Source organism: Rhinoderma darwinii, chromosome 11, assembly GCF_050947455.1.
Source record: "Rhinoderma darwinii isolate aRhiDar2 chromosome 11, aRhiDar2.hap1, whole genome shotgun sequence".
Classification (NCBI taxonomy): domain Eukaryota; kingdom Metazoa; phylum Chordata; class Amphibia; order Anura; family Rhinodermatidae; genus Rhinoderma; species Rhinoderma darwinii.
Genome location: NC_134697.1, coordinates 41,168,448 through 41,193,092, shown reverse-complemented (window position 1 = coordinate 41,193,092; position 24,645 = coordinate 41,168,448). Strand labels below are relative to the sequence as shown.

The window sequence follows — 24,645 nt, the reverse complement described above, 5'->3', positions numbered from 1 at the left end:
TTCCCAAATTACAACAGTAGATCTCCACCTAGATAAGGTTGCCTTCCCCTGTATTATAGCATTCCTCTATTTTGTAACAAGCACTATCCAAGCCACAATAAAGAATCACAACATAAAGTGCTTTACATAACTGCTCTACATATTTCTATCCTCAACATAAAAAAAGACTTCTAAAGCTATAAATATCAAACCCAGGCACTGCTCCAAGTGTCTAGGAGATATCCAATAACTTGTTTTTAATATAAAAAAATTCAATCCAAGACTTTGCCCGGGGCTAAGTGCTGATTAAGCTAGAGAGTGCACAGAAAAGTACTTAAAAGACAAGTACAATAAAGCAGGACAACCTTTCTGTATTCTTTGCTTGTAAAGATAATCATGAGCCATAATAGTAGAAACTGTACATGTTATTGCAGTTGCATCTCCCTACAATAATGCACTAATATAACGTTGTTTTTTTTTGATCTGGGCTATTTAATCCACAAGCTTTTCCACTGCAGAACTGATGTTGTTGGGCTGGATGCTGTAGTTAGTCACGTACAACCATTGTCATCAAAGGACAGTAAGCGCGCATTAATAGACTGTAATCCTCAGCATTCTCAACACCCAAAATCATGAGTCAATGCTCCATTGAGCTAATAGTATGAGATAAAACAAAGCTTGGAGGATCAGGATGTGAATAGACTGGCCACAGATTGAGTAGGTGGAACCGAAAGTCTTTGTGACAAAGTGCTAATATGAGAGAAGAAAGATGCAAGAAAGCACAGCCACCACTCCCATGTGTATGGCCACGGATCCGGCTTCTCCATTCCCTGGTGATCACCTGTTATTCCTGGGGAAGGCCACATTAAGGGAAATATAGCACTACATGCAAATTGGAATTAATGGTCAAGCGTGTAATGCATGGACAGACCAGGTCCGCCAGAGCAGGAGCCACTGTTACATAGCTGGGTGGACTCTGCTGTATGACGTCCATATGCCCTAATAAATTGTTGTAATGAGATAATCCCTTTAAGTCTAAGGTTTGGGCTATTTTTCATGGATGCAGGCTACTGTATTGCAAACACAAAGTCTGAACCCAGTCTCACCATGGTACCTGTGCTGACATATCACAAGAACAATACCCTGTTTCTTGTATAACCCACAAGTATGCCAAGTGGGTGCCCATTTTGGACACTTTGAGCAAACCGCACTGTAGTTTGCCTTGCAGACTCTGCTGGAAGATTTAGGTTGCCAGCTACATTTAATGTCCTACATTGAAACATACGAAGAATTAGTTATCCAAAATGTTTCTTACCCTCTTAATGCATGGTCACGTACATGTACGTGGCAGACGTCAAGGGGAAGTATGGATCAGGCTCATAGGCTGAGCGCTCTCCATACTGAGCGGGGGTCGGTTGTATGTTTCAGCTGACACCTCACTGCAATGGGCAGAATCAAAGATCACTTAATCCCTTAGATGTTGTGGGCAATAGCGACCGCAGTGTCTAAGGCATACTATTCAGGCCCCCAGGTCTGCCATCTTTGTGCTACTATTAACTGCCAGAGACAGGGCTTTATAGGAGCCAGTCAAAAAGACAATACACTGCAATACATTAGTATTGCAGGATATAGTACAAGCAATCGAACAATCGTTGGTTCAAGTACCCTAGGGGGACTTATATATATATTAAAAAAAGTTGTTTTTTTTAATGTGCAAAAAAATATAGAGATTTTTGTTTTAGTTAAAAAATAATTTCCCATTTTTTCTGTAAAGTTAATGTTAAAAAATTAACATAACTGGTATCGCTGTGTCCATAAAAGTCCGACCTATTACAATATAACAGCTTATAAAACCCATTATACTTTGGATAATGTAAAATCTATGTACTTTTCTTGCTACATAGGGAGTAAGCACGACTGCTTACCTTCCATAGGCAAAACGCTTGTACCCCAAAATTGTACCATTAATAACTCGCTCAGAAAAATAAAAAAAAGTTATGTGTCTCAGAATATGGGCACACAAATTTTTTTTCTTAAATTGTTTTTTCTTTGTAAATACTATATAAATTTTGGCATCAGCATAATCGTGTCAACCTGCAAAATAACGTTAACATTTCGTTTTTACCATACAATTGACACCGTAAAAACGAAACCTAAACAAACAGTGGCAGATTTACTGTTTTTTTGCCCATATTCCTGCCAAAAAACAAGCCTTCATACGGCTATGTTGACGGAAAAATAAGGAAGTTATAGCTTTTGGAATGCGTGGTGGCTAAAATGAAAATAAAAAGCTGAAAATAGGCCTGGTCTTTAAGGGGTTGAACAAGATATAGACCTGGACAGTGTCAATTTATGGTGCTATTCAGTTACATGAGGTTATGTATCCATTACTTGTTTACTTGGTATCCACGGTCAACGTCTATCTTAGAGTCAGCGGTAACTACAAACATACATTTATTAGGAAATACAATGTTTACGCATTTTGTAAATTTGGTGCAAAGGTTATGGTGATGACGGTGCCCATAGATGCCATTGAAGAAATTGCTTACATTGCCTACAATTTAATGCTAAGGTCAACTGTACTGTTTCATAAATGTTTACCAATGTCCTACTCGGTTCTAATAAATGTGAAATAATGAAAGGACGTTGGTAAACATCACAGGTCCCATATGAATTTATGATGTTTTTAATGCTGGTGTTAGAAACAGATCTGTGTAATTCACATAAACTGTCCCATGACTGTCCCAGACCCCAATATGATCTGAGAGGCACCTGCTAATAGGGACAGCCATACGTCGATTCCAGACTATATTTAATCCTAATTGTACACTGTTAAGTAATTAAATCTTTACTTGTACTCGAGGAAGCTGAACCTTCATGGGGTCAACCTCCTGCCAACAGATTGCAAGTAGCATTTATTCTTACGGCTGACCCGCAGACCAGGGTCCGATGACAGGTGGTGAGGATTTGGCATAAGAAGAATTAGCCTAAACGTACAGGTTTATTAAAGGTTCTGAGTCTTCTCTCTTGCATTAAGTTATTACTGACCAGTGCAAGATTTGATAAAACTAGGGCTACGGTTTTAAATTTAGCGCAATTTTTATTAAAGCGGTATTCAAATCTTACATATTTATGGCATACTCACAGAACAGGGCAAAAAAAATGCCTGATAGGTGCGGGTCCCACCTATGGGAATTGCGGAAAGAGCAAACCAACTTGAGCTCATTTCTTTTGATAACTCCGGTAGACTACACCTCTCTATTCATTTTAATGGGAGAAGCAGTCACTTTGAATTGACAGACAGGGGTCCGGGACCATCATTCTGCTGATAGGTGTGGATCCCAGGAGCCAAACCAGCAACTATCAGTCATTTATGGAATATCCATATTTAATATGGCCACCATTAATGCTCCCATAGTAGAGGTCATAACGTTTTTCCAGACTGCTGAATGATTCACTCGCAACTTTTGACGCCATGATAAATTCCCTGTTCCTATTTCATTGCAAATGTGCTATTCAGAACTTAATATGGGTTTAGTTTTCTCTACCAGATATACAAAACAAAATCTTTACAAAATTCTTAAAGCTTCGACAAATTCTATATGTTCTCTGCCTCAGGCTGTCACTTAGGAATTTACAATGTGATTTTGTAAAGTTTCCAAAACACCTTAAATCACAAAACCTTCTCATTCAATGTTTTCATAACATTTTCCGATGTTGTCAAACGACTATTAATACTTTTACAACCCGTTTACAGTTTATCCCTGTCAAATGACATTTTGTCCTTCTTGTCCGCACAGATTGCAGAAATGTATGCAAAATTACAAACTACTAATAATAGTCAAATAAAATGTAACAAAATATTTATCTTGCCCTTTAAATTCCATTTTTTTTATCAGACCACTCACTGGTAAGCACCTATAGCAATGTGTATCCAGTTCTCCCTGGTTCATTAATGCAATGCTATAGTGAAGACACTTACAGTATAGGAGAGGGAGTGTGGGGTATGCAGAATATTTTTGTGCATGACATATATGCTGATATACATGCTATTCTGGGCCTGTAGATAGAAGGGCACAGGGCTACAACCCATATGGGCACAGTAATGGCTGCCATTAGTGCTTGTCACCCGGCATCTGTTACCTGTCAAAAAGACCAAAATAACTCAAGTATAGCGGAACAGGATATAAAATGACTTCAGCCAGTTGGCTTCCTACAGAGAATCATGGTAGCTCGAAAGCTATATTCACATGACCTTGGAGCTGTTCTATATTAGGTACAAAGATGCATCCATATTCATGGCCATGGAACAACTATGGATAAGGATAACAGCATACAACTGTATAATGGGAATTCTATACTTCTCTCATACCGAAATTTTAAAGTACTCTATATGAGACATGCCTACACTGTGAAATGTCATCTCTTTCTCTGACTTCAGAACTATTAAAGCTTGTAAAACCCATTATACTTTAGATAATGTAAAATCTATGTACTTTTCTTGCTACATAGGGAGTAAGCACCACTGCTTACCTTCCATAGGCAAAACGCCTGTCCTTGTGATGATCCCCAAAGGTGTCCCACAACCTGAGAGAAACACTCACTTCATCAACAACGTCCCGGGAGCGTTCAAGGACCTTAAGGAAAGATATAAATATAATGACACAGGTTTAATACTGCAGCAACCTCTGCCTGTTCAAGAATTCTGCAGATTGTGCACTATTTCCGGTGACATCATGGAATCTTTGCTGAAATGTAATATGCTGGATTAATAAAGAACGGTTTATTTCATGTCTGTGATTACTGCTATACATTAGCTAGCACAGATTACTGTAAGGTACAGGACTAGCTGACTACAGCTAAAAAGCAATCCTGAAATATAAACACCTATGCATTCACCATTATTAATACATTACCCTACCGTACTGTAAACCCAGTGTTCTAATATTTTTTAATCCTGTCCGCCCCTACATAGGTAATACAATAGTGTATTGCTAATTTAACTGAAATAAAGTTAACCCTCTCCTTATATAACAACAATATAGCAAGATTTATTTTTTTGCAATTCGGCACCCATATAGTCTTAGGATCTCAAAAAGTTATCTTTCCTGTACTTGCTCAATGGTGATGTCAGCAGAATACAATCTGCAGTTTTCAGTAGCCTTCATTATGCCGATGGGCAGCAGATACAGCCTGACACATGCAGGAAATTGGAAAGTTATTGTGACAACAATTTAGCAGTATTTTATTGACTTTTGTTTTTTAGATCCTTGCTGTTTATGTGACTCCTAATATATTCTTTATAGTATCTCTATGTAGAGCCTTACTTAAAGCCAATGTAAAGCCATTAAATAAGACATATAGGGGAATTGAGTTAAAGTTCCCTAATATATTTCTATTACCCAAGCTGCTACCTTTAAGAGTGAGAGCGACTTTGAAAACAGGCGACTCTTCCTCATGCACTCAACAGAAAACAAGTGGCATTTGTGGCTGTCATCTGCCTCTTCCTCTGTCCATTCTCAGAATACAGGTGCTGTCATCTGCCTCTTCCTCTGTCCATTCTCAGAATACAGGTGCTGTCATCTGCATTCTGTTATCAGTTCCGGGAGAGCAACCATGAGGAATATGATTTTCACACAACTACTGTCCCCTATTACCGGAGATGCACCCAAGGTTGTAATTTGGGTAATAGCTATTTATTATAATTATATATAAATAGAATTATTTTATATATAATATTGGTTTGTGTATCCACAGCTTTTCCTATATGTAATAGATTAATTTGCTCTGCTTTCAAGTCTTTTACCGGAAAATAATATGTTACAGTTAGTCCAACAATAAAATGTGCAAAAATGAGAAGTGATACAATATATCTTCTGCTTCAGACATACTAATGACTTACAGAAAAAAAGCATAAAGAGAACTATAAAAACGTGACCTGTGAGTGAGTGGCTAAACAATCGGAAACATTAGACACACACTTACCTCTTGACATACTCGGTACTGATCAATTGCCCATACTGTAGGTACGTGGGTGGCCAGCAGCTGGTATTGAGTTAACGTAGTGTTGCATGCTCTTGCGCAGATGAGCCGTGTCTTGCCCACCGCATTGTCTCCCACGACCACACACTTGATGGTTTCCACATTGGGTCTTTCGTAGTCCATATCAGTGTCCATTTATGCAGCCCTAAGAAGAAGACAATGGTGTAATGAGTATGACAATTCACTCATAACTCTCTGAGGAGTTACTCTACAACTGAAGAGAAGAATTATGTTCCTCCTTTTTATACTGAAACGCCCTAAGCTGTGGCGTCTCGTACTAACAGGGCACACCTGAATGAAATAAACATCACAAAACCATTTGTTTGCTCTAAACATACACCAGTCTGCTTAAGATGTAACTGGAATGTGGCCGATCGTCTGCATTATGACGGCATTTACATAAAATAATGTGTCACCGACATACACAAAAAGATTAGATGAACCCCAGCAAGTATTTAAAGAATGTCTTTAGGTTATTGGCCTTTTTTCGGCAGAGCTCAGGGGACCCATACTTTTCATTAATAGTCAGAATAATTAATATTATTCTTATGAATAATAAAGTAAGGTGTCATTTATTTTGTTTGTTTACTACAGGATGTCAATGAAAAGAATTAGGAGAAAAAAAAAATTGCAAATACCATAGAAATAAACACATGGCACAATACAATTCCACATATAAAAGCGTATCAAATACATAATATAATAGTAAGGATAATAATAACAACTTTGGAAAACACGATCACATACTCAAAATCACTTCCAGCACTGTAGGCTGTATAGGATATATATTTTGCTTGCGTATCCTTTCTCTCCACACAGAATATTTCTGGGCTTTTACTGCAGTGCAGTAATTATATCTGTTAATTTTCTACACATACTCCCATAGGAAATAAGTTATTACACCACTTCAGCTTCCCTGCTTTCTAGTCCACGCATCTATTCTCAGAGCTTGTTAACCAGCACCAAGAGATATTATGCTAAATATTACAATGCCTTGAGAGGCGATCTTTGCTTGCTTTCTAGAAAACGTGATCTGTACTTAATTATCTAGAAACAATGGACTCGCCAGTGTGCACAGTTAAAATAACTTTAATATATTATTTTTTTTTCTGTATGAGTATTGTTTTCAATGAAATCTTAGCGAATATAAAACAACTTTAATATGGCAGGAAATTTTAATCAAAGAAAAATCGAACCCTCTTAGATGAAAACTGAATGGGGTGTAATGTTTTGAAGGAAGCCGGTGGTCTCTATATTCTAGTGATTCGACATGTCAGAAATGTTAAAGGGGTTGTCTCAATATTAGGGCATATGTACCTCGCTCGCTACCCTCGCTTAGGATCCCCCTCTTTAAGCCAGAATAGACAGCCTCTGTTACATGGTCGGCCACTAATTTGAATGGACGGCGTGCAATGCTACTGTACATTACATGCCGTGTGATGCGGCCATTGCAGGGAAAATGAATGTCCATTAGCGGCTTCTCGCAAAGATGACTGCTGATCGTCGGAGATTAGAGAATCCGGACCCGTGGCGATCAGATGATCGCTAGGCCAGAATCTTTATAAAAAGGGGTTCTCTTTATGAAACAACACCTTTAAAACTAGAGGGCCACTTCAGAGTGAATCTTATGTTTGGGGCAACTTTATATGTTAGGGAATTGCATAAATAGTAATACAATGTTATTATCAAAAATGATGCCTTTAACAGCAGGAGTGTCATGACAATAAATTGCTGGGTTCCTGAGAATTTCAGTTTCTCCATATTTGTCCTGCAGAGCCATCAGCAGACATAGGCTGTCAAGGGAAATTGGTATTTATTTGTTTCATGTAGAGTCACAACAGGTAAGGGATAGGGAACTTGCATTCCAAGGAAAAACAGGTGATCACCAAACACAATTTAAGGGCATGGCCAGACGTGGCGTATTTCTGCCGACACTGACCGCATCAATGCCGCACATAATCTGCGTTGCAGATTCTGTTGAGTCTTTGCCTAAAATGTGCAGGAAATTGATACGGATTAGCCGTTGCGTATAGTACTTCCTGCTGTCTTTTAAAACATTTCATCTCAGTCTGGCTATAGACCTAGAAATACATAAATCCAGCCAGAAGAAATATCCTTTTCTTAAAACCAATCCGCAACGCAACACACATAACATCTGCGGATTTCATTGCAGAATTTTGAATCTCCATTGAAGTCAATGAAGAAATTCCGCAATGAGTCCGCAACAAGTCCGCTACACGTCCGCAACAGCCAGTGTATGCTGCGGACGACAAATTCCGCACCGCAGCCTATGGTCCGCAGCGGAGTTTTCCGCCACGTGTGCACGAACCTAACTAAAAAGGTGTGGAAACCAATGGAGAAAATGTCAGTTGCGGATTTCCGCAGCGGACTGGCCATGCCCTAACGCAGGTCAAAATCTTAAAGCAAAAAGGACCAGTGGCCTGCATTCACAAGAAATATTCCCAGAGCTGCTGACCTACTCTGATGATCCTGTAATTTTATAGTTTTGTTTAAACCTGAGAATCTGGAAGATATCTGGCCTGGAAAATAGTTGTTAACAGTCTAGAAATTACCAATTTCTCAATAGGGCATGCCAACGGCTATCTATAAATAGGACGCAGGATAAAAGAGTGGTCATTTTCAGACCGTTCACAAGTCTTTCAAATCTGAGGACCACAGGGCTGAAAATAAAGCTCACATACAGAAAAGCATTGGCTATCAATGTCCGTCCAAAGCTAAATTTTACTCTGCAAAGTTTAAATATTATTTGGTAAACTTTAATGGATCTATTTGTGGCGACTGCTTTCATTTTATGTTTTATTGAAGAATAGCACATGCATTCAAAATGCTATACAGGAAGAACTGTAGGCAGTTAAGATACAAGCTTTTGAAGGCCACTGTGTACCCTGAAGCATAGATCTAAACGAGTACAAATAATGGTTCAGTATATCTCAGGGGAACAATGCATTACTTTCTTTTTTTAAGATAGTCAGAGCGTTATGGAATATTTTGATATATCAGTAAACGGGGTCAAGTCCTGGTAGGTGAGGTTTTGTGGGCATTCCTGGATGACTTGGGGTTGGGGCATATAATGTCCCACAGGTGGGAGTTATGCTGTGGACACATTACAAATAGTAAGCACAAACTGTTCTGATTTCAATAATTTAATTTAGAAAAACACGAAAACATCTTTAGTTGGATAACCCACTAGATAGAGTCAAACTCAAGCTCCTAACCAGAAGACATGGTCTTTCCTGCTGGTCCCTCTTCTAACTTCTTCCTTAGACATGGTCTTTCCTGCTGGTCCCTCTTCTAACTTCTTCCTTAGACATGGTCTTTCCTGCTGGTTCCTCCTCTACGTTCTCCCTTAGACATGGTCTTTCCTGCTGGTTCCTCCTCTACGTTCTCCCTTAGACATGGTCTTTCCTACTGGTCCCTCTTCTAACTTCTTTCTTAGACATAGTCTTTCCTGCTGGTTCCTCCCCTACGTTCTCCCTTAGACATGGTCTTTCCTGCTGGTCCCTCTTCTAACTTCTTCCTTAGACATGGTCTTTCCTGCTGGTCCCTCTTCTAACTTCTTCCTTAGACATGGTCTTTCCTGCTGGTCCCTCTTCTAACTTCTTTCTTAGACTTGGTCTTTCTTGCTGGTTCCTCCTCTACGTTCTCCCTTAGACATGGTCTTTCCTGCTGGTTCCTCCTCTAAATTCTCCCTTAGACACGGTCTCCATTGCCTTCTCCTCCTATACACTCTCCATTACCACTCCAATTTACTTATCTAATGATCCTACTCCAGCACTGCAGACTGGCACCCATCTTCCTCTTTAATGGGCAGTCCTCGGACCTGCTGGTGGCATGTCAACCATATGTACCACCAACACTTTTGTAGTATAGAAGTTTTCCAGAACTACTTTTAAACGCATATAAAGTGCAATGCTCTCTGTACTGTATACTGTACTGTAAATGGATATGTCAGATCATCAAGGAACTTGTTCAACCATATAAAAAAGTGTGAGGTTGTACTTGAACATTTCAGAAAATTAAAGGGGACGTTTAATATCCATAATAATTTCCATTATGAAGAGCTGCACGGTATCTATTTGCAAACCAGTATGTTCAGTCTAGGAAGATCCTGGAAAGCAGGATGTTTGTTTAGTCATTGAAGAAAAGGAACATGGCTTGTTAGGAAAACGCTTGTAATACAGTTTACATTAATTCTCAACTCTAAGTGACCTCACAGGTCATCAGTCATAGCTCGTCATATTATCTCATCTATCGGACTTCACAGTACACTTTGTTTGTGATGCATTACAAGCTATGGAAGCACCATGCTGCAACTTTGTCACATATAGAATACAAAACGTGTCAGGTGGGGGCACGCTAAGGTTTCATATGGTTATCCATATGACAATATTAGAACATAGATCCCTATAAGTTGTACTTTATGTCACAATTTCCCCAGACCGTGATATTACTGAAACAAACAGTATAAAAAAAAAAAGATGACATAAGTGATTCTTATGCAAATTTGAAGGAATATTGATCACGCAGGGCATTCATTCTCAAGACGTCTCACACTTTCCAGTCAGCAAAGAAGGTGCCAGGTCATTTCCAGTCAAGAAACTGTGGGATGCCATACCCAGTTATGTCTCACTATTCGTAAGAAGGAAATGAAGGTACAAAGATGATCAGCATCCTTGACTGAAATCGTACCAATGACACACACATGTATCTGTGTACACTGAGTCATAGGCAAATATTTCAATTTGATTACTCAACAAATGTTTCTACTATGGAGAATAAAATGTAATAACTAACTATACTTTCTTATAGCAAAGGACATACGGTATACACTGTGTAGCATGCTTTTACCATGTGACTGAAGTGTTTATATTGTCACTCTGTAGTCCTGCAATATCCACACACAATATAACACAACTTTAGCTTATTTTGGTGACTTCGATGCAAAGTTTTTTTTTACTTTTGTGACAACACTTTGCCATATTGTCTCCTGTAAATAAAACGACAGTTATCGATACTGCTGTTCGTACAAACAGGGGTCCATGTTGCTCTGTCCGCTTTTTCCACAGAAGTCACATGACACTGAGTATGACGCATATTTTGAAACTACCTCTTGTGTGAAGCGACTATGACAGGTACCAGGCGTAACTGCATGCGCGATTAATAAGTGACATTTTCTGGATATAGTGTAAGTCATATTTTCTGGATATAGTGTATATTTATACCATATAGAAGGGGTCAGTGAGGGTATGTTCACACGCAGTAGCAAAATACGGCTGAAATTACGGGGCTGTTTTCGGCTCCTGATTTTCAGACGTTTTTGTAACTACTCGCGTTTTTCGCAGCGGTTTTTACGGACGTTATTGGAGCTGTTTTTCAACGGCGTCAATGAAAAACGGCTCCAAAAACGTCCCAAGAAGTGACATGCACTTCTTTGACACGGGCATCTTTTTACGCGCCGTCTTTTGACAGCAACACGTAAAATTACACCTCGTGGGAACAGAACATCGTAAAACCCATTGAAAGCAATGGACAGATGTTTGTAGGCGTAATGGAGCCGTTTTTTCAGGCGTAATTCGAGGTGTAAATCGCCTGAATTAAGCCTGAAAACACTGCGTGTGAACATACCCTTAATCTCATCAAAGTGGTTCATATTTTGTAAGGGTTAGCAACACTGCTGACTCTTTTGTCCTATAACATCAGTTTACGTGACCAGTTAGTTACAGTTTTTACATATGCTGCAGGCAGGAAAGGGTGTAGCAGTTGGACTGCATCTACCAGCATGCCCAGGCAGCCTAGTTTACCCACCAGTGACACAATATATGCTAGCAACCTGTAGCTCTACAACTGTTATATAATAACAAGGCACGTTTTGAACATATAATATGCTGGAACTTGTAGTTCTACAGCAACTAGAGAATTAAAAACGTTGTACAGAATTAGAAAGCCTTGATGCTTTCTTCCAGAAACCGCACCATACCTGATAATGGGTTATGTCTACTATTGCAGCTCATCCCCCCACACGTCAATGGAGCAGAACTGCAATACCAGACACAACCCATGGAAAGATGTGGCGCTGTTTCTGGAACAAACCTAATCCTGTACAACCCCTTTAATTATGCCAGCCTTACCCAGTGGGTACAGTACAAAAATACAATAAAATATGATATTTTCAGCCACATTGAAAAAATCCAAACAAAAAGTAAAAGTTATTCACCTGTATATTCAGCTTAAGGAAATCTCAGACACACAGAAAGATTTCAGTTTAAATTGTCAGTCGTGACGCACCTCTGATCCTGGTATTTCCTATTATTGGACATTGCTTCAGGTCTTCTTGGACAGAGGCTGCTCCCAGAACAGCAGGCAGTCAATAACTGATCTGAGGTTGAACTTTACTAGACAATAAGACAAATATGTGGGCTTGGATCCAGTCATAGGAACCAACATCCCGTCCCTGACCGTGACTCACGTCTCCGGATGACAGATCCAAGGAGTTTACAGGTGTGCCCGCTACCGAGTCAGCACCTGAATTACCTGAGTACAAGGTGCAGCTCCCAGTCTTAAGCTATTAAATAATAGACGGATTGTATATTAACGCACATACATTCTGAACAGTTTCATCGCGAGTACGTTACTGAATAAGAATACCTTTTGCGGGAGTTATTTTATAGCATAGTAAAATATTTATTGGGCCACATGTATTTATGACGCACGCCATATTAACTAGTTACAATGGAAAAAAATGCGCTCTCAATGTATGCAATAGTGATGGATGAATTATGCAACATTCTTTTGTCGTTGGAAAGGGACATGGCTACATGGTAACCTATTTATAAGGTAACTATGAATTAAAAAAACAAACCGCCATAGTCGCTTCACACGCTAGCATTATAGTCACTATATTCGGCCAAAAGGGATACAGATGCAAACTAACAACGAAAGCGACAGCTTTATACTGTGCTCATACATGTGACGGTATTGGAACATGCCCATTGGTCCTATCATATACGAAATAAGAATATATTCATAAATTACGATATATAAACACGTATAGATGGATATAATCATATTCCCTGACGAATAGGGACTCTATTTTTAAACAATCATATGGCAGGTTTCTGCGCCTCGAGCCCCCTCACGCCTTCCTACAGAACGGTTGTCACAGCAACACACAACACACTCCATAGACACAACACAACCCGAGCCTCTAATAAACCGAGTGCCGCTATTCCATGTACACAATGCCAATTCATAGCGCCATCACCCAAACACACACATGCATCTTATATCGTATCCACAAAGCAAGCAGAAGCCGTGTCAGGGTTAAATGCCACATTACAGCGTCCACAAAAAAAAAAAAAAGGGAACACAAAGCCTCATTACATCCGCCTTGATCTGCTTTATTTCCTGGCTGGACGAACGCCTCTCTCTCTTGTGTGTTACCGTTATTCCAACATGCCGCACATCAAAAGAGCACGACTGATCACAGAGCACAGGAATCCAAGCAATACATACCGGAGATCACGTATGTGCTCTATCATGGCACGTCACACGTGTACACATATATGTATACCAAGCTATTCTGCACCCATGACCAGGCCAGTGTTAAATGCACCGGCACGGTGGCTGGCACAGCACTGGCATCATGGGTTCTGATCCAACCCAAGCAACATCTGCATGGAGTTTGCAGGTTCCTTATGGTTTCTCTGCATTCTAATTCGCTTCCTATGAGATTGTCCCTAGTGTTGTGGTGTGAACTCCACTGTAAGTGCATTCCCTGTACAGTGCGGCGGAACATGTCGGTGATATATATATATATATATATATGTATATATGTATACATATGTATATTTGTATCCATCTATGCATAGGGACACCCACCATATACGTAATATACAGACCTGGTGTGTTCTCCTCCCTGGATCACTTGTTATCCCCGAGCCTCTAGCTCGCTATTGTTCTCCAGTGCACGCTTGCAGGGATGGAGGTGCCAGGCTAAGACTAGGCACAAGTTTGCAGAGCACCATAGCTCGATCTCATTGTCTTCTTTCTTTGCGATGACAGTCCCTACCCCTATCCATCTTAAGGGGCGATCTTTACCCTTTTAAGCATCTCCGCCCCTTTTTTTTTAATCTCCGCCCTCCCGCAGACACTTTAATAAAGAGAAAAAAATGTGAATCGAGAAGCGCAGGGCTGAATGCAAGCCGACCTCCAGCTGCAGTAGCAGCAGCTTCACTTCGTGACGTCAGCGCCCTCCCGTTCTATTTATATCCGCCCGATTGGATTTCATTCATGAAAAACAACGAGCGTTCTAAAGCAGCGAAGCGCGCGTCCCCCGACTCCTTGCAGTCAGCGCGCGCTCCTGTCAACGTATGCGCTGTACGTGCGACTATTCTGTGCTGCATATAAGCCTCCCGGGCACAACTATACAGTGTACAATGGGGGCCGCAAGGCCGCAGGCGCCTTTTGTCACTTCAATGGGGTGACGTCAATTTAGTGACAGCTTGGATTGAGCAGCGGACATATTTGCAGTCATTCCTTACCTCCCACAGCCCTGAGGAGGAGACATGACAACAACAATAGTCAAGTCCTGTAGCAGTTACAATGAGAGATATTTCTTTCTCTGGAGTGGAGCTCATCTTGTTACCGCAAAAAAATGTCACAAATATGTCCTTTGAAAAGTGCTTCATATTACCATACCCGTATCCGCCTACTGCGCTATATTGTCTCCAGCTCTTTTAGGTTTTTTTTTCTCCCAGAAAAGGCCGCCGAGGTATAAGGCCTTGTTCACACAGCATTTTTCTGGTATTTAAAACTGCACCTAAAAACAGTAGCAATAATAAAATGTCATGTGTTTTTTAAAGACTTTTTAGTGGCCATTTTCAACAGGGCTGGATTCGCACCGCGTTTTGCAGCATTTTTGTTTATTTTTCATGGCGCTTTTTAATGCATTTTTTTTAGTGTGGCCAGTCTATAGTAAAATATAAAATACACACAACTGCGTTTTGGTTTTGGGGGGTTTTCAAGGCAATTGTGTGGTCAGTGGCGTTCTGTTCCAAAAGCAGCAAGCTCTGAGTATGGCGTTTTTCCCATAGACTTCTCTATGGGAGTCTTATAAAAATACTATAAAAATAGCATGTATGAAATGACACCAAGTGAAAAGCTCCTTATAAAATGCATGTTTCATTTTAATAAGGCCTCCTCCACTCACCAAATTTTTAGAGGAATTTAAATTGCATCAAAAAATGCTAAAAAAAACCTGCTAGCGTTATTAGGGCATGGCCAGACGTGGCGGAGTATTTCCGCTGCAAATGTTGGTGCAGACTTGGGGCATTTACGCAACGAATCTGCACCAACATTTTCCTATTTGACAGGTTATTCAGACGTTGCAGAAAACACAGCGGACTTGCTACAGATTTCAGTTTTTGCATTGCAAAGGCTGAAATCCGCAGTGAAATTCCGCTGCTTCTCCGCAACAGTCAGTGCATGCTGCGGAGGGAAAAATCTGCCCCGCAGCCTATGGTCCGCAGCGGAGTTTTCCCGCAACATCATAACTAACTTGCCTAAAAATGTATAGAAACCACTGTAAAAAACGTCCGCTGGAGAATTCCACAGCAATTCCGCCATGTCTGAACCTGCCCTTAAAATGTAAAATGCGTTTTTAGTGGCGTTTTTCAGAGCATGCCGCGCTTGGAAATGAACACCACTCACCACAAAATTGCCTCAAAACCACCACAAACGACAACGCAGTTGTATGTACTGCATTTTATATTTTACTATAGGCTTTAACGTAACATCTGACTGCATTACAAAATGCCGCAAAAAGTGCCATGAAAAACACTCAAAAACACTGCAAAATGCAGCAAAACGCTGTGTGTAAATTCGGCCTTACAGTTGGGGTATGTTTACACGTACACGTCCGATACGCCTGAAATTATGGAGCTGTTTTCAGGAGAAACCAGCTCCTGAATTTCAGACGTAATGGCAAGTGCAGGCGTTTTTCGCAGCGTCCATTACGGACGTAATTGGAGCTGTTTTTCTATGGAGTCAATGGAAAACGGCTCCAATTACGTCCCAAGAAGTGACGGGCACTTCTTTGACGCAGGCGTCTTTTTTACGCGCTGTCTTTTGACATCGGAGCCGTATTTTCGGACGTAATTCGAGGTTAAAATGCCCGAATTACGTCTGTAAATAGTGTGTGTGAACCCAGCCTTACAGCCTTGAGTAGTTACGTCACATGTGGAAAGACGTACGTGTGTGACAGGCTTTCCCTCCGGCTAAGGTTTCAACAAGTTGTTTACAAGAATTCCATTGTCTGTACGTGCCCCAAAACTCAGTTCATCCATAATCTCCCCCATGAAGTGATGTCATCACTTAGCGATTCCATCATTTTCTATGATGTGAATAAGCCTTTTAAAAAATGGTGTATGTGGGATAATATATTTTGTGCGATTTGCTAGACATATTAGATCTACTTTTCTTTGTCAAGCTACATCATGGTTGCCACACATCTACACCAAAATACTACACATATAAATGATGAAAGTCATTAATAAATTTGGCGCATGTTATGGTATCTTTTCTCTCGACACTGACTATCGGACCTCATTGAGTTATATTGGAAATGTCTGGTTTCCATCAAAGACTCTGTTGTATTAATTGCAAGAATAGTGCTGCATGCTGCTTTAATCTCAATGACAAAAGTGACAGAACCAGTGAAAGATGCTTTTAATGTGAACAGAGCCTAACAAAAGTCGTAAAAAAAAATGCACCGAATTTATTAAAGGGGCTCTCTCAACTGCTGATTGTGCCAGGGGAAGCCACAATTTTACTGCAGTGGCCGCTGCAGGGGAAATGTAATATTACAAGGGGGCGATTCAGATAAATGGCCGTCCACGTATTACAAAGCGCTTTTCCGTTCTGGCTCAAAGAGCAGGGGGGCAAGTTGGGGCTCCCCCCTCTGATGTCCATATGCTATACAGGGCATATGGAAAGGAATTGTCTTCATGACACAACCCCTTCAAAGACCATTTTAAGCCCAAATTATTGGTGTATATATGTCAGCCATAAAATAACATAGATAGGTTTTTTTATTACTCCCATAAGAGAAATTTCATTGTCGACAGCAACTCTAGCAGACATACATAGTGCTCACATAAAAACATTATAAATACATATATTATAGATAAAAACACATAACAATAAAAGACTTAATAAAACACCCCAATGAAAATTTAATTCTATGAACTCCCAATTACAGACCTTCCCTATGTAGCTGAATATATCTCCTACTAAAATGACTTACTGACTGACGCATACAACGAATGTACCTCATTTTTATCAATATCCACAAACCTCTGCAACTCCGTCCTCTCCGTTCTACGCATGTGACAGGCTTTCCCTCGAGCTAATGTCTCAACATAACTTAGATGTGATCGATAACAGATGGATCCTGTGTGTCAGATACATGCAAGACCTGCTGACACCGAACCCGTTAGTGCCGCTGACTTGACTGATTCAGGTTTTAGCGCAAGATACAGCTGCTCTGTATACAGGATACAGAACAGCTGTATCTAAAAAAGTAAAATTAATGTTTAATAAAAAGTCATTACAAAGGTCCACCAATCACACTGAAACACTGTTTTATATATGATATATGATTGCTTGAAAAAGACCCCATTGAGTAGGGTTGAAACGTCGCAAGAGGTGATTAAAAGTGATCCTATCTATCACTGAATTTGGAGTGCTGTCTTGTCTTTTGGAATTGTTGCTGGCTATTTGGGACACTGGTCGAGTGTCTGAACAGGAACCTGTGCACCCGATACTAAAAATTACGGTGCTGCTTCTATTTTGCTTTTTATATATATATATATATATATATATATATATATATATATATAAAGTAATAATAATCTTTTTCAAAGGTGTACATAGCCTATAACATATTGAAAATGAGAAGGTATGTATATACTGTATTGGCTGATCCTCCCCCTATTTGATGGAGAGAACAAAAAAAGATGACTTCCGGACTTTCTAGAAATGCCCAATGTGTTAGTTTCTTTCTAAGAATGAAATATACAATGATAATATTAGTGATAACGAGACATCCTGTCTAGAACAGCACAGGAAATCAATTAGAACGTAGTTAAAAATGCTCATGTAAAGTTCCGTTGCTGAAAAGAAGCTGAGATACAGGAAGGACTGAATGTCAACTCAGTAGTAATTCTCAGAATCTTTCCAATAAAGCAGAACATTTGTAGGTGTGCTCCGTTATAGGGTCTAGCACATGAAAACATTGTTAATAGCAATGCTTTTTTTTTAAAATTAATTTCATTTAACTAGAGTAGAAAACAAAAAAAGTTAGCGCATTTGGAATAAGGCAGTGGGAGTATAATGCTATTTCAGGGACCAAAACACACATAAAAATACACAAATACATTCACAGAAACTCATAAATATACACACAGGCACAAACAAATGCATCTAAAACATAACAAACAAACTTTAATTAATATAAACACACAATAAAAACATCCACATATAAATACAAACATAGACGCATACATACATCCACATAGAAACTGATTCTCTACCAGGCAGGAACGAGGGTAGTTTTTCCTCTAGCCCCAAACGTTCCTGAGATATCGGTGCCGTTAGTTTTGGCGCCCGATTCGCAAATAATGTTTTTGATTGTCAACAGCCCACTTGGAAAGGGGTAGTGAACCTTGCAGCCCTGAGGCTATCCAATCAAAGCAGACCATGTCAGAGTGGCTCATGTACTGATGATTGTAGGTGCTCAAACACTGTCCGCTCTCCCCCTTGCCAAGTGAGCGGTGTTAAATGCCCACTTGACAATGAGAGGCCTCTTTTGTATATCGGGTGCTATTTAAGGAATGGTGGGGGCTAGAAGAAAATAAAACACCAGAATCTGTGAGGTGCTGGCAATCTAACTGAGATATCAGCTGCAGATTTTTGGTCTTCTTTAACTCTATACATATTACCCTCTGGAGGTGGCAACGGGCAGCAAAGACTTTGATAACTATGCAATTACTCTTTATGAAAATTCTGCATTTTTTTTTTATGCATTTATTGTTTAAAAGGTTAGTACAATGGGAAAGCCCAGACGTCTACGGTGATCACAGGAAATTCTTTGAGTTCCTACATGAAGGATTTTCTGGAGTGAAAAGAAACCCTCTTTCAGATCTCCTGTACCTTTCATCCATGACTTCTTCAGTGTATCTAAGGGTGCCCACATTTACTGAAATTGGTAGGGTCTTTTTGGTCTTAAAGGGAATGTGTCGCTAGAAAAATATTATTATTTTTTTTAAGTTAAACTGTTAGTATATAAATGATTACACATTGTTCTGATTTTTTTTAATTTTTTCACAAGTCAGGAAGTATTATAAATTCGATTCTAATTTATAACATTTCCATGTGCTGGTCACTAGAGGGAGCAATTCCCAAAATTGCAGCATTGGCATGTGGTAAAGCAACCTCATTGCTTTATGCTGCAAAATTGGAGAAGACACACTCGCGCTAGTGTACTCAAACAATCCCCCCTCCTTTATCCTGGCTAGTGCCAGGAGAAAGGAGGGGGTTGAATGTTCAAACCTCCTACACTGTGTGCCGCCATTTTTTAGGATTAGATACAGTGGTAATCACACAGTATAACACGAACATACACAAACATAACTTACCTGCTCTTGCCACCTCCGCTGCCTGCACTCCCGCCGCTCCTAGTCCTTGCTTCTGAACATATGGACGGAAGCCGCAACCGGAAGTAGTCATCTTACTGTCCGGCCGCGGCTTCCGGTCCACATGAAAATGGCACCGGATGTCGCACGGCCGAAGACCTTCCTTTTGGACTGTGTTGGAGCGGCGCATGCGCCGTTCCCATACAGACGGCGTATGCTATAGTGAATGGAACGGCTCCCGTTCGCATTCACTATGGGGATGTATGTGCCGTATTCCATCTCTGTATGTGTCGTTAATCAACACATACAGAGATGAAAAAAAAATGGCAGCCCCCATACAGAAGTAAAAGAAAGAAAAAAGAAAAAAGTAAAGCACAAAAACACAAAAAAATAAATTTCTTTTAATAACATACTAAAAGCAAAAACATAAAAAAATATATTTTCATGACACCTTCCCTTTAAAGTGACCTCTTATTCTATTATGATTCTGGCAAAATTAATAGGAGGTAAGGAAGGGCAGCTGTATATCTATGTGATGGCCACAGGTATTGTGACGTTAGATCACACGGTTTTTTGATGTTAATACATTTCAATGGAGCCATGAGAGTCAATATGGTTGGTTCTCCATTGCAAAGTGTATTAGAGGCTGAAATGCACACACTCGTGTGAATGAGTGCTGAGACTCCTTTCATGCTTTCATGTCCTGGCTATAAACATTAGCTGCATCAGACAATATAAAACATACAGAAACAGCTGTATATTCTGTAAGTGGAAGTAGAGGTGTCCACTGGTTTGTGTATGTGTTCAGTTTTCATTCATGTTATTGTATTTCACCTCCAGGCATTTTTCTCACTACTATGTTCTGCCCAGTTACTAATATATCAATGGATAAAGTACGTCGGCCAGGTTACATCTTGGCACATAAATAGTGCCAATCTTGGTAAATAGAGTTATCCGAGTCCAAACATATAAAGTTTTTGATTAACAAATTGGCTTAAAAATTTATAGACAAGGTCCGATTTTCGCTGAATATTTTACAAACATCTTAAACATATTCACAAAATAACATTTCAATATATAGATTGATATATATTGAACTCATCGGAGTAACAGAATTGCTGCATCCTCTCTGTTTATACTACATTTATAGATGTGTGTGTTTTGACTTTACTGTGATCTGCATAATTTTAGAACTAATTATTTTCAAAACTAGTCTATTTTAGTCTTATTGTCTGCTAATCGACGATACCAGCATGACTTAATTATGGATATGTGGCAGTATGCAAACTCTTTATTCAACAAGGTACCACATCTGGAGAATGTATTCTCAGAACATAGGATAAAACACAAAAGCACAGGAGAAGATAGTACACTCTAGTAATGTTTCCCCTGCAGACATGTCTGCCATTCCATTTTAAGGTTGAAAATTCTGTACTGATTCATTTTATATTATAAATGCATAGAAGAACTGTGTTTTTCTAACCTGATAAAATTATATAATTCTGGCTGTAAGGATTTCTATAGCTCTCATTGAACTCAATGGGAGTTGTATAAATCTGTGTGCAGTGTGTCCCCCCCTAGTGGTGGCTGCAGGTAGCAGCTATGACAGTGTCACAGCAAGCAGGGCAAGCAGATCAGTGGTGTGCCCTTCCCACGTGATAGCGGTCACATGCTTCTTTCAGCAGGATAATGTGCCGTGCCACACTGCAAAAGTTGTTCAGAAATGGATTCAGGAACATGACAAAGAGTTCAAGGTGTTGACTTGACCTCCAAATTACCCAGATCTCAAGCTGATCGAGCATCTGTGGTATGTGCTGGAAAAAGAAGTCAGATCCATGGAGGCCCCACCTCAGAATTTATAGGACTTAAAGGGGTTTTCCCATCTTGGACATTTATAGCATATCCTCTGGGACCCACACCTATCTCCTGAACCCCCATGACCCCTGTTCTACCTTGTTCGTCTCCCACTGCTCCTAGGCCATTGTCTGACAAGGTGGATGGAAATAGGAAAACAGCAGATCTCACTGAACTGCACTGTTTCCTCAACTTCTATTCACTTATAATGGAGTTATGTTAACAGCATAGCACGACGAGCTACTCTGTTTCCATAGCTCCCAAGTTCCGGTAACAGCGTAGCGTGCCATGCTACACTATTTATGTAGCTCCTTTTCGAGTTACGGAAAAAGCCTAGCTCAGCAAGCTCGGCTGTTTCCGTACACTCGACCATCTCGTTAGTCAGTAGTTGGTGAGCAGCGGGAGCCGAACAAGGGTGGACGGGGATCAGGGGGCTCCGTTCTAGTTATAGATGTGGGTCCCAGAAGTGGGACCCGCATCTATCAGATATTTAGGTCATATCCTGTGGATATGCCATAAGTTGGGAAAACCAATTTAAAGGCTCTGCTGCTAACGTCTTGGTGCCATATAAAACATGACACCTTCAAAACTCTTTTGTGACTCCATGCCTCGATGGGTCAGATCTGTTTTGGCAACATGAAGGGGACCTACACAATATTAAACAAGTGGTTTTAATGTTATGGCTGAGTGGTCTATATATCTGTACTACGGTAGGAAATGCAGAGGGGTCTAAGAGGATTTCTGGCACAGAGTTTCAGAGCAAAACTATAAATGGCATGCGATGGTTGAGGTCCTGGTATATATTTTGCGTTGTGTCTCAGAAGCTCCTAGCAACACCTCTGCTATACTGTATACTCCTCAACAGCAGCAATTGCATTCTAAACATAGATAAATCTCTCGCAACTATTACAGCCTTTATGGCATTATGACATTTTTGAGATTTTCACTGGTCTAGGGAGAATAAAACATCATAGCTACCAAGGAGGACAATGAGTCACTAATGTCTCACAGTTTTTTTTGCTGTGGGTAACGTTGGTTCAAGCACGTTTTAATTCTCAGCTTACCTTCACTTGTGAAATTGTTAGACGCTGAGAGGTCAGAACAAGGTAAAAATGACAATAGATCGTATTTGGAATAAAGCAGGTCAGAAGGTTATTCCCCATAGTGATGGTTATGTTTTTTACGGACTACTAACTATCAACAGGTTCTACACTTTACCATTTATCCTATAATGAAAACAAATATTTAGCCAGGTAGACATGGGAGGAAAATTCCACTAATACCTTCAGACACCTGGTCACTAGGTTGCGGAATGTTAACCTAAGCCTGTGGGGGAAAAACAAAAAACAGGTTCCTGATAGACACTTGTTATGCTCTTCTTGGAGTTGCAGCTCACATGATGAAGGTATTGTCTATTTTGACATTGAGCTTTTATGAGAGGGGATTTATTATATGGCATTTCACTGGGAGCGAATGTAAATAATTATAGGCCTAAGACACCAAGGGCAGGAATAGTTGAGGTTAAAAAGTAACTGAAATTTCTGCTAAATTTTGATATGTCATAAAGACATATTAGAAGTTTTGATCGGTGGGGGTCCCCATGCTGAGACCCCCCACCATAGCTGAAACAAAGGTTCCGGAGCACTCAGCTGAGCGCTATGCACACGCTATGCACACGAGCGTGTGCATTTTGCGCACGCAAAAACCGCAGCGTTTTGCGTGCGCAACAGGCACTTAACAGCTCCGTGTGGCAGCAGCATATGATCTGCGGCTGCGTGGTTTTCGCGCAGCCGCCATCATTATGACACTCCGTTTGGATGTTTGTAAACAGAAAAGCACGTGGTGCTTTTCTGTTTTCATTCGTCCTTTACAGTGCTGTTGCGCGAATCACGCTTGTCCCACGGAAGTGCTTCCGTGTGACATGCGTGGTTTTCACGCACCCATTGACTTCAATGGGTGCGTGATGTGCGAACAGCACACAAATATAGGACATGTCGTGCGTTTCACGCAGCGGACATACGCTGCCTGAAAATCACGCACCTGTCTGCACGGCCCCATAGACTAATATAGGTCCTTGCGATGCGTGCAAAAATCACACGCGTCGCACGGACATATATTGCGTTCGTCTGAATAAGCCCTTCGGCTGAAGACGGCTCATATAGAACGTCTATGAGCCCTTCTTCAGCCTAACACGGAGCGCCTATTACAGCCGAAGATGCTGGGCGCTCAGCTGACGGCTACGGCACCTTCGTTTCATCGTGGGGGTCTCAGCAGCCGGACCCCCCCACCGATCTAAACTTCTGATATGTCTCTGACATATTCAAAGTTTGCTGAAAGTGCAGTCATTTTTTAAGGAAGGTTTCAGAGACGGTGGAAATCAAATACATAAATAAATAAAATAGAACGTGAATCACTTACCTCTACATCATGCTTTTGCAATTTTGCTTTTACTCGTCATTGTCCAAATGCAAATCAAAGCACTGAGCTAAGGACAATGTGGTCACTTCATGTGTCCACATAGATGCGACATCACAAGGACTGCACATCAAGGTACAACTGGTGTTTGGAACCGCATGGATAGAATTGTGAATTCATTTTTTTTTTAAATTCTCCCTTCTAGCTCCCTCTTTCTGATTACATCAGTGTACCATGCTTAGCATTCCAAAGTAACATCATCATCATCATCATCATCATCATCATCATCATTCATCCTGTCCTTGTCACAGAAAGAGCAGTCAAAACAGGAAACAGTACAAATCCATTTCATTCTCTGAGACTGATGAAACTTATGCGATCGGTTTAATTATTTAGAGAAGATGAGACATAACTGAGCCGTCTAATGTATCTGGTCAGAAAGGAAATGGCTAAGTCATGGGATATAGTTGCACAATATGAGGTATTGCTCAATAAGGACTGGCTGGTTCATTTGAACAATAGGCTTCATGGTTCTGGTAGCCCTCTAAACCCACAGCCTAGAGCTATCTGCTGATTATTATTTGTTGTTATTAGAATGTTACAATATACCAGCTAGAACTAGGTATCAATTATGTTATTATAT

At 40.2% G+C, this 24,645-nt stretch overlaps 1 protein-coding gene across 2 annotated transcripts in view; it reads right to left on the bottom strand.

Moving 5' to 3' along the window:
• Positions 1 to 24,645, bottom strand: part of RHOBTB1 (Rho related BTB domain containing 1) — a 66,441-nt gene that overhangs the window by 16,826 nt on the left and 24,970 nt on the right. Inside the window, exons 1-3 of one of the 2 annotated variants that reach the window (XM_075841147.1) lie at positions 13,941 to 14,367; positions 5,965 to 6,166; positions 4,513 to 4,616 (exon numbers count right to left, since the gene is read on the bottom strand). In XM_075841147.1, the coding sequence (XP_075697262.1) occupies positions 4,513 to 4,616; positions 5,965 to 6,156 (296 nt within the window). In that variant the 5' untranslated portion in view covers positions 6,157 to 6,166; positions 13,941 to 14,367. Of the gene's footprint in view, positions 1 to 4,512; positions 4,617 to 5,964; positions 6,167 to 13,940; positions 14,368 to 24,645 lie in introns of those variants that run through there. The other variant, XM_075841146.1, reaches the window with a different exon arrangement.